Genomic DNA, 13,980 nt, shown 5'->3' on the forward strand with positions numbered 1-13,980 from the left:
GCGCGCACCGACACACCGCTTCTCCGGCCATGCTGAGGCCACGTCCCACATACAGCAACTAGAAGGATGTGCAGCTATGACATACAACTATCTACTGGGGCTTTGGGGGGAAAAAATAAATAAATAAAATCTTTAAAAAAAAAAAATCCAGATCAGGCTTCTATTAAAAAAAAAGACTATCAGGCAACACTGGGCCACAACTGGCTGGAACCAGGAGCAGTTGCCTTCTTTAGCCAGGGCATGAACTCTGCAGATACCCTGTTGCCTCAGTCCTCGCCACTCCCAATTGTCTCTCCTCCGTTGAGGCCAAGTGCCAGTGGCCATCACACCTCGACCAGTGTTGTTATAGTACAGTGAGCAGAAAAGTAACACATGTCTAGCAATGTCTCTGTCGAGAGTAGGAAAAACGGAAGCTTGAACATCAGAGGGAAACTGTTCCTTTGTGGAAGTGACCTCAACGTGCTGATTAAAGTGAGGGTTCGAGCCAGCGTGCTTGGTTCTGGTCCCTGCTCTGCCACTTCCCAATGTGGGCACTTACGTTACTTAGCCTCTTAAGCCTCAGTTCCCTCAACAGTAAAGAAGAATGATTACAACATCACTTACCTCACAGGGCTTTGTGAGAACTGAATTAGACAATACATGTAAAGTGTTTAAAACGGTGCCTGAAAAGAGTGAGCACTCCCATATTAATTTTTCTTAGGCCTGTGTGTTTCGTATGTAGAGTGTCATTGTGTTAAGACATCCACGATGCCCTCAGGATAGAAGCCCGCTCATTTCTGTCATCTGCCTGGCCCTGGAGACTAAGTCCATATTGAAATTTCCCAGCTAACCATACTGCGGGCAGTTTCAGTTAGTTAAAGCCTCCATTATCTTTCATTCTGAAGGAGAAACATAAAATTTCCATTTCAACATGGATCTCCTCTTTCCCTCACTGCAGTTTTTCCATTTAAACAGCATCAGGATCAACATTTTTTGGAGGGATAAGAGTGTTTAACTCATTTTCCTTGACACGCTAGATCCATGACAGCACCTGTGCAAAAATCAAAATAGTCTCAGGCCAGGAAGGGGTGGGAGAGTCAGGAAGCCCTAAGTCCGACAGAAAGTTCCTGTAGAGGGAGCCGCTGATGAAGAATCCCAGTACACGCCCAGAAGCAGCAGGACTCCACACGTAACCCTGGACTGCTTCCCTTGCTGACATGACAGCCTGGGGTAGGTCTCAGGAGAGGCTTTTCTGGATGTTGTAATAACCACTAAGAAGTCTGCTGTGTTTAAGTTTCAAGCATGCTATGAAAATGTTAGACAACCACATCAAATCGAACCCTTGCAAGACCCAAAGAGTATACTTAAAAACCCTGGTCTTGCTGGTTCCCTGGGTTGCCCAGCAGTCACCACCTGGCCACTAGTGATTAGGTACCAGACCCTACTTGTCTCACAGACTTTGTCCCCAAGCAAAATAAGGTCATCCTGCACAGGTTCAGATAGGAGAAACCCTTGCCGCCATTCCCTCCCCAGCCAGCTGGAGGATAACCCGCGGGGCAGGCACTGCCAGTTACCTAACTCACATCCTTCTTCCTAACAAGGCTCTAATTTTGTTTTGGAAGGGACTGTGCCTACATTTCTTGGCCTTCCTAGCAGAAAGGGTGGCTGTATGATCAAGTTCTGGTCAATGAGGGGTAAGCATAAGTTACTGGGGAAGGCGTCAGCTTCCAGGAAGTCTCCTTAGAAAGGAGCATGACTCAGCTGGGAGTCCTTTAGTCCTACCCTCCTCCTCCTCTTCCTGCCTGGAACAAAATGGCAGCATTGGAACCATAAGGTGACCTTGACGATGGAAGTTACATGTGAAGAATAACAGGAACAAATAAACGGAATCTGAAACAGGCATTCCCATGTCCCTGTTTTCTAACCAATTAAGTAGGGACCATGGCGGATGGGAGTAGGTGGGGTAGTAAGATGCATTCACTCACTCATTCAATCAACAAAGTGAGTGCCTATGTGTTTGACTGTTCCAGGCATTTGGAATACATCACTGTTTAAAACAAAGATTCTTATCCTCATGGTGCTTACATTCTGGCTGAGGGTAACAAAGTGAATTACACCTACAGTGCTAGGGAAAAAGCAGAGTGGGAGAAGGCAGGTCTAGGGTTGGAAGGGACAAATGTGAACACGTGGTGACAATAAAATGTGACAGGCCTGTTTCCTAGAAACTAGGGTTTGGTTGTGTCCAGTGCCCATGTACTCAGTAATACGTAAGAATGTTAAAGGGAAAAACCAGGGGCAAAGCCGTTTGCTGTCACGTCCGGCCACACACCAACATGATTCCCTGAGAGGAAGAAATATATCAGGTAACATTATCTCAAAATAAACGCACTACATTACGTTATGTTACACAGCTAACAAAAATGCTGTAAAATCAATGAGCTGAAATGCCTCCCTGTAAGGCAGTTGTGTCAAAAACAAGTCAGAAAGGAGGAGACCTATGGGTACATTTTGTTATTTTTGTGTTAGCCTGACACGACTTTTTTTTGTCATCAAAAAATAATAAAATTCCTAAAGCAGAGGATCAGGTATTGCTAACGTGGAAAAGAGGCTCACTTTACCCTACGCACTGTTCCCACCACCTTCACATCTGGTTACCATCTGAAATACATGCTATTTTTCTTTAAACTAACTCATTTTTTAAGGTGAAACTTATTTGAAAGATAATAATAGCAAAAACTTACATAGCAATTAAGGGCCAGACACTGCTCTCATTTAATTCTCACAAACCTATAAAATAGGTACTAATTGTATCCTCATTTTACAGATGAGGAAACCGAGGCTCAGAGAGCTTAAAGATTTTACCCAAGGTCACAGAGCTACCAAGTGGTAAAGTCATGAGCTAAACCCAGGCTGTCTGATCAGAACCTCCATATTGGCTGAGGGAGGATACATTTTCTCTATTTGATGGTACTTAAGAGTTAGGTTGATTTTTTTCCTTAAAGAATAAGGTGCAAGAAGAAAAAGTGAACTAAGAAACCTGTAAACACATAGGTACTTGTGTACCTACAATAGCTACATATTAGCAGTAGAAAGGGAAAAACGCTAACATGTAATGTTGGGAGTTAAAAAGTCAGAATCTTAAAAATGAACTTAAAAGAAAATGGGAAGTGAGTGCTAATGGGTACAGGGTTTCTTTCAGGTGTGATGAAAATGTTCTAAAATTGATTGTGGTGATTGCTGCACAACTCTGTGACTATACCAAAAAGAACTGAATTGTATATTTTACATGGGTGAATTTATGGTATGTGAACTGTATCTCAATAAAGCTGTTTTTTTAAAAAACTGACAAGAATATCTGGGCGATCAGGAGGTGCATGAACAGACAAATGGGGTAAAGTCCCCCAGGGAAGGCTGGCTGGCCATGTGCCAAAATTTGAATTAGCTAGCATGTCTGAGGCTCAAAAATCTCATTTTCTGAGTTTACAAAGGGTGATCTGATCCACTCCTTGGACAGGCTGATAAGACTGACAAATTGACTGTTGATTTATTAACTTGGGATGAAAAACTGCTAAAGGGAAAGAGATGCTCAGGTCTGTTGGTGAATTGTCTCCATCGATGCAAATTTCATTGGGAGGCAAATTACCCCAGGAAGGCCGTGAGGAGGGTTCCCAGTTAGTTAAACAGGAAAATGTACATCGAGTGGGAGTGAGAAAGCATGGTGCCTGGCACAGGGACTGGCCAGGTAGGGGCGGCTACATGATGGTGACTACTTCAGGATGAAGCTGTAGGACAGCTGGATGTGTCACCTCTATCACAGAGGCCTACAGCCCAGGCCCACTGGGGTGATGCCCTGGACTCCAGCCAGGGCACTGCCTCCCCTGGGCCGGCACCTCCATCTGCCTCTCAGGCTATCCTTCCTCCAGGGCTGCTCAACCCCCTCTTCTGCAAGACCTGTTCTTCCTTTAGAGCCACATCTTGAGAAGTGGAAGCCATTCATCCTTTTTGAGGGTGATGGTGCACCTCCGTCCTGACTTACTATTTGTGGTGTGATCCTCACAGGCAATCTGATTCCCACATTCTGGGGAAAGCCTCAGGGGGTGCACGAAATACTGGCAACAAAATCCACAGCAACATGCTAACTGCAAATCACCCTCTCGTGGTTAGAGCAGAATTTTAAGTTACTGTGTTTCTATAAAACTATATTTTAGAAATCAAGTTTTCCCTGATTCATTAAAAAAAAATGTATTTATTGAGTGTCTGCCATGTGTGCCAGGCACCATTCCAGGCGTCGGGAATATAGTGGTGAACAGGGCGGCCTAGGTCTCAGACAGGGAACAAGTAAATATAAACTCTCAGTATTTCAGAGTTTACGTTTGAAATACTGACGTATTCATAGCACACATGAATGCTATGAAGAAAATAAAAGAGGATGACGGGACAGAAGTGATGGGGAACTTGAGAGACAGTGATCAGTTTGAACCAAGAGACACGAAGATAAAGGGGGGTGGGGAATGGGCAGTAAGTGCAAAGGCACCAAGAGCAAGCATGGCGCTTTCACGGGCCAGAAACACTGGCCACACGCTGTGCAGCAAACAAGGGGGAAAGAGTGTAGGAAGGGGACAGAGAGGGGGCAGGGGCCAGGTCACACAGGGCCCTGGAAGCTATGCGGGTGGTGCTGGCACAGATTTCACTCTGAATGGGACAGGATGGGAAATTACCAAAGGAGTTTAAGCAGAGGAGGGTCGTGATCTAATTCATGCTTTTAAGAGATCACTTTGGCTGCCGTGTAGAAAATGGGTTGTAGTGGAAGCACTTCATGCAGCCCAGAAAGGCCTGCTTTTACAACCACACTACTGTGCTTATTACAGCGTGTTTAAATATTAATATTTACTGATTGACCACAGCCTGATAAAGGTTACAGTAAAAACCTGGTCCTTGCCCTGAGAGCTAAGAAGGCAAACATACCGACAGATACAGGGGCGGCCAGGAGTTTCTCAGCACCTTCCCTAAGACACGACAGCAGGATGGAGTGGACGGCAACTCTGTGCTCACCCCGAGACACGTGCAATTGTTAGTGGCAACTTTCTCTTTGCCCTTTCCTTGAGTGAACTGATACAGAACAACATCCCACCAACAACACTCGGTCTGTTCCTCTGTACGCCAAGCATCTGGTAAATTACAGAGGAACAAAAGCAGCTCAAATACCTGCACTTTAGTAGGGAACACACTACCAACACAAATCATTACCAATAATGTGACAGAAGAAGGTGTGGTCAGATATTTCATGTAGCAACCAGCTAGAGTAAAGAATTATTTGACAGAATCACTTGGGAGGTGCATTCCTGAAAAAAACATGAATTGTGGATCTAGTTCATATAAACTGCCCAGGGAGAAATGCAAACATAAGAACTAATCTTATGACAACCCAATCTAAGATTTCATGCTTGATATTTTATTTACTTTAAGCCTATAATCAGGTGTGGAATATCGCTTTCATTTAAAAAAGCAAACAAAACCCAGTAACGTACTTGGTCACACAAGAAGAAAACAAAGCTATGTGCCCATCTATAGCCATCTGTGTGTCCACCCACCCACTCACCTTCTTGCTCCTTTCACAGGTGTCTGTGAGTAGCTACTAACTGCCAGGCAGTGGGCAAGGCACAGAGATCCCGTGTATACATGACAGATGAGGTCCTTGTCCTCCTCAGGGAGGATAACACAGACACTGAATGACTAACCACCCGAACAATTAACTACTGGGAAATAAGTGTTCCAAACTGGGCCCAGTGCACTGAAGCTGCCATCAAGAAGCAGTAGCTCGGTACACCGCAGGAACTATTTAGAGAAAACTACAGAGCTGACAATGAGACACTAGACACCACGCCTCGCTAGTTGTGTTCCTTAAGAGAAAGCTAAGGGGAAGTCAAGGGGGCGCCCAGAAATAGAGGAGCTGCTTTCAGACGTTTCCCACAGATGATACCAGACAACTCCTTTACCCGCCCCTCAGACACAGGACGATTCCCTCACAGCAGGAAAGGGACAGCGCCCGGTGCGTACCTGACAGGGATGGGCCTCCTTCTCTGGGCGCGTCTCCGTTCTCTGAGCTCACTTTTCCAGAACCACTGCCGGCATGTTCACCGTTGGTTAAGTCTGTCTTTTCAGGAGTTGTTGGTTTGCTCTGCACCTGGCTCTGCTTCAAATGACTGAACTTTGGGGACAATGCTACAGCTTGGATCACAGGGGACTGGGGTTTCGACTGGATTGGTTTTTCCAATTCTCTGGCCTCCTGCAACTAAAAGGCAACAAAAAGGGGATTCAATCTAAATGGTCCCAGTATTTTAATGAGGAACAGAAAATATGACAGCCTGTTGCTTAAAAAAATTCCCAAACAGCAGGATAAAATTTTAAAAAGGAAATAAATTCCTTTGACAAACTCAAAGCAAATTCTGAATGCAAATTTCAAAACCCATGCTACAGTCTCTCTCTGCTTTGTAAAGCAAGAAAAAAAGGAGTGCAGAGAATTCAGGGGAAGAAGGGATAAACTTTAAAGTGCTAGTGCATCTTCATCCGGCACCGAGGCCACACATGGAACAGTTCACAGCATCGGATGACGTCCCGCCCGCAGCAGCTGATAACTGCTACCACTCACCACTTGGTTTTCCATGCGGGTGAAAATGACGTTCAGCATCTGAGTAAGGGTAGCCTTGGCAGTGGTTTGATTGATGAGATTTTTGCTGGCCAAATAGATATTGTAACATGTCCTAACCGTCTGCAGGATAGTGCCCTCATGAATTTCAATGTGCGGGGATGTCACCGCTGTCAGAAGAGCCTAAAACAAAAGTCCACAACCTTCATCAGGACCTTCACCTTCACCAAGACCCACCCCACCCCAATCCTCCCACAGTCAAACTTTTCTACAGGGTTTGGCTTTGTTTTGGTTTGGTTTTATACGTTTTAAGAAGATGGCTCTGCAAACTAAACTGGAGTCAACTCCCTATTGCTCTGAGTTTAAAGATAATAAACTTAACTCCACAAAATCCAAATTATTTGAAGTAATTAAGTTGTGTTAAAGTGGACTTTCTACCAGCTTACTTTAAAAAAAGCCAAAAATACAGACACTTCTCTCAGCAGGGAAAATGTTCCAACTTGATCTCATCTGTATTAATCACAAAATCTACATGTTTTGATAGGCAGTCAGTTTCCCAGTTCCCTGGTGGGTTTTCAAGGAGCTTTAGGAAAGGTGTGGCTAACAGGGAGCCATCCCTCACAAAGTTAATACATTCAGGACCTAAGATGCAGAATGCTGGCTATCCTGATCCTGTTCCCCTGACAAGCCAAACCATTCCTGGCGGCAAAAATGGAACAGGGAAGTGGAATGGGGGAGACAAGAGCACAAGGGCAAATTGGTGATAAGAGTATCAACAAGGGCCTGCTGAGAAACGGCAGACTGTGCACCCAGAATTTCAAGAGGAAACACCGGAGGATTTCAAGCCAGTTTAATTCACAAGCAATTTACACTGCTATTAGCGGAACTGTTTAACTTGGAAAACACACCTGGTTCCGCTCTTCTTGTCTCAGTCCATGCTAATAAATTCTGACACATAACAAAAGATCTAAGTTTTTCTTAGATCTACATTTTTCTGCTCCAGCTCAGCACCACACGAGACAACTACACCTGGTAAATCAAAAATCCAGATTCCCAAAGGGGACTTTCTAATTTAAAACCCAGACCAGGCAAACAAACAGAAATACCTTGATTATTTGTAACTGAACTCCTTCATCTGTCTGAGGGCCCTGAAAACAATTGCAAATAGTTTCAACGATCCTGTCGATCAGCCGCTTCCCGGGAGCTCCGCTGTCCGGGGCGTTGCCGGTGATATGTCCATATGCAATGAGTTTCTAAACACAGAAAGAACAGAGGTGAGAAACTTCTGCCTGGCCGGGACTGAGCTGCCCAGGGCAGCAAAAGACAGGCAGCCAGCATGGCCTCTAACTCCCAGTTCCCACAGCTCCCTCTGCTCCCCTGCAGCACGGAGGGCACAGCCACCCTGAGAGTGCGGCATTTGTCCTGTCTCCCGATGGCACAAGAGCCCCATGATGGTGAAACAGTGTCCCATGGAAGAGGCAAGGTGGAGAACAGTCCCCAGTACATAGCCACTTGTGCAAAAAATTCAGGGATTAAAAACTATACATAATAGAGACAGAAGTAGTCAGTGTAGCCTAGAGCTGGGGGATTAGAGGGAAATGGAGAGTGACCGCTGACGAGCACCAGTTTCTTTCTGAGGTGACAAACATGGTCTAAAATTAGACTGTGTGGTGATGGCTGCACAATTCTGTCAATATATGAAAATCACAGAATTGTATACTTTAAATGGGTGCATTCTATGCATGTGAATTATATCTCAAGCTGTTAAAAAACCATTTATGTGGGCCGGCCCCGTGGCGTAGCAGTTAAGTGCATGCGCTCTGCTGCTGGCGGCCCGGGTTTGGATCCCAGGCGCACACCGACGCACCGCTTGTCAGGCCATGCTGTGGCGGCGTCCCATATAAAGTGGAGGAAGATGGGCACGGATGTTAGCTCAGGGCCAGTCTTCCTCAGCAAAAACAGGAGAGTTAGCATGGATGTTAGCTCAGGGCTGATCTTCCTCACAAAAAAAACCAACAACAACAACAAACCATTTATGTATTTTTTTCTTTAAAGGTAAAGATACCTAAGAAACCAATGATAACACGTTTTGCTTGGGGGGGAACTAAGCAGCCGTGGCCGGGGGTGGGAGGCTAAGAAACTTTACAGTACATGCTTTCATTCTTTATAAATGTTGATTCATGTCAGCCTATTTTCTATTCCAAAAATTATAGTAAAAACGCTAACTGAATTCTGCACCTACGTCATCAAACAGCACGTGTCACCCACGTGGCTAAAGAGATGAGTGGCTGCTTGGGCTGTGGCTTCATGGTCAAGGGACAGATAGGTTTGGACAGGGGCTGCCCTTCAGACTGCCACCTCCCTGATGACCTGGATTACATCACGGAGAATAGAGAGCTGGAAGGGAGCTCAAGGGTCAGGGGCAGAATGATTTCCAAGCCTGGCTGAGATTCAGAATCACCTGAGGGAGCTTATTAAAAATAGATTCCTGGACCTCAACCCAGACCCACCGCACCAGAACTTCCAGAGTGGAGCTGGGGGATCAGTGTTTTTCTCCAACCTATCCAGGTTATTTCGATGGTTGACCAGATAAAAGAAACCAGTCATCTGACACAGCCCCTCTGGGATACAGGATTACATTCTCTGCTTCCAGGGAATTACTAAAAAATGCCGTTCTGTTCTTTATCTTTTTTGGTTTCTGGCTTGTCACATTCTTGCCTCTACCTGCACAAAGTGACACAAGCTCCTGAGGTTATCTACAGTGCCACCACCGCCACGATACGAAAACTCCCCACCCTGCAAGAGCCTGATGCCGTTTCTCAATGGCGTTTCCCCATCATCAGCTACGGAAGCACCGCCACTCAATAAACAGAAAGAAAAAAAGATTAAGAGAGAGTGGTCGAAAGTAGAAATATGATACTGTTGGTTCGAGTGACTAAATGAGCAGGAGAGAGGCCTGCACACACTCTGCTGATCAAGTCCAACCCCAGAGATCTCCTGACGAGGGGTAGGGATGGGGGGTACTGAACTTGTTTTTGAAGAACAAGTCAAGATGCTCTTTACCTCATCCCCTGTCACTGCTGCTGCATATGCAGGCTTCCTCAGAGGGCAGTGCCTGCTACCTGGTAAATGAGCTCTGGTTTCTGACATTGCTTACTCCTTACTCCTAATGGATTCAAGTCCCTTCTCAGTACTGGGTTATAAGTGGGATGGTCTATGAACTTGTAAAATGTGAATGTTGAAAAGTAGGCCCATAGAACCCAATACTAAGGCTGCAAAGCAAAGATGGAAGTATATTGCTGGATATTTAATTTGAATACGAAAAAAAATTGGAAGTATTCTCCCCCTACAGACTCCTTAAAGGGCATATTATTCTTCAAACTGAAAAGGGTTTTAAGTATGATTTTACTCCCTTGTCTGTGTACTCAGACAGGGCCAGAAGAAAGCAGAGTTCCTGTGTCCTGTGGGTCTTCCTAGTTCTGCCTTCTCACCCTTCCTTTGCCAGACATTGTTCTGGGCACTGGGGATACAACAGTGAGTAAGACAGCCCTTTTTCTCAAAGAGTTAATAGGAACAGACCAAAGCCAAAAGTCCTGACTGGGACCTACAGGCCCTATGTGATTTGTAGAGATCTTGAAAACAGCAAGTTGCAGCAAAAATGCATACCATTATCTCATTTTTGGAAAACAAAAACTATGTGGGTATGTGTGTACAAGCATTTTTGTAAACGCACAGAAAAAGTCTGGCAACCTATCAGAGGTCCAGCAGCATGAGCGGGCTTGGCAAGCTCACCTGGGGAAAGTGTTTATCACAGTGAGTGAGGAGGGAAGCTACCGGCAGGTTTAAGCAAAAGATTAATGTGATGGGACACATTTCTAAAGGCTCCCCAGGCCCTGTGTGGAGAACAGGCTGAAGGGCACCAGGAGTGGAAGCAAGGGGCCAGTGTGGAGGCTACTTCAGCTGTCCCAGGGGGGAAATGCTGGTGGCATAGACTTTGGGGGAGGGGGGAGTGATAGAGATGGAGAGTAGAAGTTCCCGCCTTATTCCTTGCTGACACAGTGAGGGGATGGGAACAGCGATGGAGGAGGGAGGGCTTTGGGCAGCTGGCCAATTGATAACATGTGCCCAGGAAGGCTGCTTACACAGGGATGTTCACTGTAACCCTATCTGTCCACGCCCCTCTACAGGGGAAGGGATAAATAAAATGGTGGCGTAATACATCATATATCAGTCAAAAGAAATGCCCTATATTTGCATGCAGCAACACAGCTAGATCTTAAAAACACCATTGGATGCAAAAAGCAAACTGCTGAAAAACATGTAAAAGTGATACCATTTATGTAAAAAAAAAAAAAAAAAAGAAAGAAAGAAAGAAAACTACAACAGGCAAATGGATTTGGGACTAGGGGTCCAAGAGACTTCAGCCTTATCTTAAAGTTCTAAAAAAATTTTTAACAGAGAATGTAGTCATGTACAACTTATATAATTACAAATGGATTTTAAAATGTGCATTAAAAAATCCAAAGTTTTTTTAGAAATAAGAGCTAAAAGATAATGCTTGTAGTATGGGCAGATGGCTCAGACCAGTGGTTTCCTACAGCCTTCACTGGGTGTAGCAACAAAATATTTGTACTCCGTTTCTATCTATTTTTTTATCTTATCCTTTTAAAAATTCTCTGTAAGTTTTATAATGTGAGTTAATAACAATAGTACATGTATATAATCTTATAACTGAAGAAATATGAATATAGTGGGAGGATATTCTAAAAAAAATTTGTTATTGATATGTGCCCAGAACAACTGGGAGATCATTCACTAGGCTGGACGAGACTGAACCCTAACCCTCTTTCCCCCAGGCCTGGCCTTGAGGAAGTGTGTGGCAGACCAAGTGCTGAAGGAAAGGAACATGGAGAATCTTTATCACTTGGTAGAAGCGGACAGCAGGGGAAGTCTCCACACTTCTGCCAGTGGGGAGAGGGAACGCTGAGCTGACTGTGCTCACGGCAAACCAAACCAAAGCTCTGCCACCCCCTCAGCTCTCCAAGCTCAGAGAAGGACGCCTTTAAATGCCCAAGGGAAGGAGGAGGATGTGTCTGCAGCTGGTTTCAATTCTGCCAAAACCAACCTTTACCCCTGGATGCTGGCCTTCCATTTCCAGAAGTCACAGAAGTTACCTCACCCACACTGGGAAAAGCCAGTCAAACAGGCGGTGCAAGGACAACCAAGAGGAGACGAAACCCGTCATTCAGTACTCCAGGGAGCACCCCGCCGCTTTCTAATGTCAGGAAAAGGACGACGTACTTTGCATTTTGTGTACTAACCCAAGAAATCCTAGCGCACCTATTAAATTACAGAGAACTGCCACTCCAAAAAAAAGAGCTAACTTTATGTCATAAACCTCAAGACAGGTACTTCACTCGTAAATTTACAACTCAAGTCAAGGCAGCAGGCTGAAGTAAAGCAGGATGTCAAGTTTCCATTAGAAATCATACACAGAGTTCCAGGAACAGACTATTTCTAGGAAAACACAGCATAATTTTAATTAAAGAGGCCAGAATTACAGGGTAATAGTTAAGAGTAGGGATCAGCAACCTTCTTCTGTAAAGGACCACATACTAAATATTTAGGCTTTGCAGGTCATATGGTCTGTGTTCCAAATACTCAACTCAGCCACAGATGATACGCAAACGATGGGGCACAGCTGTTGCTACGGACTGAATGTTTGTCTTCCCTCGTTCCCAAGCCCTAACCCCCAGTGTGATGGTGTTAGGAGGCAGGGCGTTTGGGAGGTGATTAGGTTTAGATGAGGTCATGAGGGTGCAGTCCTCATGACGGGATCAATGCCCTAGAAGAAGAGATCAGAGCTAGTGCACTCTCTGGGCCAGTGAGGAAACGGTCAGACTTTGGCCGTCTACAAACCAGAAAGAGGGCTCTCACCAGGAAATGAATCAGCCGGCACGTTCATCTTGGACTCCCCAGCCCCTAGAACTGTGGGAAATAAATGTCTCTTGTTTAAGCCACTCAGTCTGTGGTATTCTGTTATATCAGCCTGAGCAGATTAAAACAGCAGTGTTTCAATAAAACTTTATTTACAAAAGTAGGTGGCAGGACAGATTTTGCTTATGGTTGTAGTTTTTTTTTGCTGAGGAAGACCGGCCCTGAGCTAACATCTATTGCCAATCCTTCTTGCCTTTTTTTTTTTTCCCTTTTTCTCCCCAAAGCCCCAGTAGATAGTTGTATGTCATAGTTGCACATCCTTCTAGGTGCTGTATGTGGGACGCCGCCTCAGCATGGCTGGACAAGTGGTGCATCGGTGCGTGCCCGGGATCCGAACCCGGGATCCGAACCCAGGCCGCCGGAGTGGAGCACATGCACTTAACTGCTAAGCCATGGGGCCATCCCCGTACAGTCGTAATTTAAGGACCCCTGGTTAACAACACAGAACGGGGGTGGGGGTGGTAAGGAAGTTCTAGATACCCATCCAATTCCATCACTTCCTGGCCAGGGAACTTGACTGGGCTAATCACTTTATTCTCTAAGCCTCAGTTTCCTCAATTCTAAAATGAGGGTGAGAGTAAGTACCTCAGAGGGTTGCTGGGAAGATTCAACACAATAACGTGGATAAAGCACCAGGGCCCAGCACAGGCTGAGTGCTCAATACATGTTAGCCATTGTGCTTAGTATATCAATAATGTTAACTATCAGCACCAGTTTCAAAACTGAACCTTAACATGAGGAGAAAACAAAACCTAACTTACACCAAATTTCCTCAGAAAATGTTCACAGCCAACACATAATTTAGAAGTAAGACTTGAGCCTGCCATTTAAGAACTCTTGGCTCATTATATGTTTCACATAGGACAATCTGTACAGAACTATATTGAATGAGAAAATGGTTTTCATTTGGAAGAATTGCTTCTGTGAAGAAAATGTCATCAATTTTCAAGTGTAGATATATCAAAGGAGAGAGATTAATAGGGTAAATATTAGACTAGAGATGCCAAAAACGTGGCGCACCCACGGCCACTTGGCAGTCCTGTGCCTCAGCAGACATAACCAATCAATCACAGCACTTTCTCAAGAAACTCAGATGAAGCTTCAGATAACTTTTCAACATAGCTTCTAAGTAATCATAGCATACAACTTATTCACTATTCCTATTCTAGACAGTCCTGGTAAATTATGGATCTCTTTAATACATATTTTTAAATTTATCAAGCTTTTTTCATTGATGTAGGTGGCCCACCAGAGTTAAGAATAAATGTTCTTTGAGGTAACCAGAAACCTCAGGAGTAGATCTTAAGAAAAAATACAAGAATGCTGGACCAGGAATTAAGAAACACAAGTTGTAGTCC

The 13,980-nt window shown here is 44.7% G+C and overlaps 1 protein-coding gene across 1 annotated transcript in view; it reads right to left on the reverse strand.

The window, feature by feature from the left end:
- Nucleotides 1-13,980, reverse strand: part of ARFGEF2 (ARF guanine nucleotide exchange factor 2) — a 98,300-nt gene that overhangs the window by 67,992 nt on the left and 16,328 nt on the right. The window contains exons 4-6 of the mRNA XM_004430294.3: nt 7,732-7,878; nt 6,629-6,808; nt 6,037-6,271 (exon numbers count right to left, since the gene is read on the reverse strand). Coding sequence (XP_004430351.1) covers nt 6,037-6,271; nt 6,629-6,808; nt 7,732-7,878 — 562 coding nt within the window. The remainder of the gene's footprint in view (nt 1-6,036; nt 6,272-6,628; nt 6,809-7,731; nt 7,879-13,980) is intronic.

The sequence above is a fragment of the Ceratotherium simum genome, chromosome 21, assembly GCF_057802395.1.
Source record: "Ceratotherium simum simum isolate JZ-2026a chromosome 21, ASM5780239v1, whole genome shotgun sequence".
In the NCBI taxonomy this organism is placed as follows: Eukaryota; Metazoa; Chordata; class Mammalia; order Perissodactyla; family Rhinocerotidae; genus Ceratotherium; species Ceratotherium simum.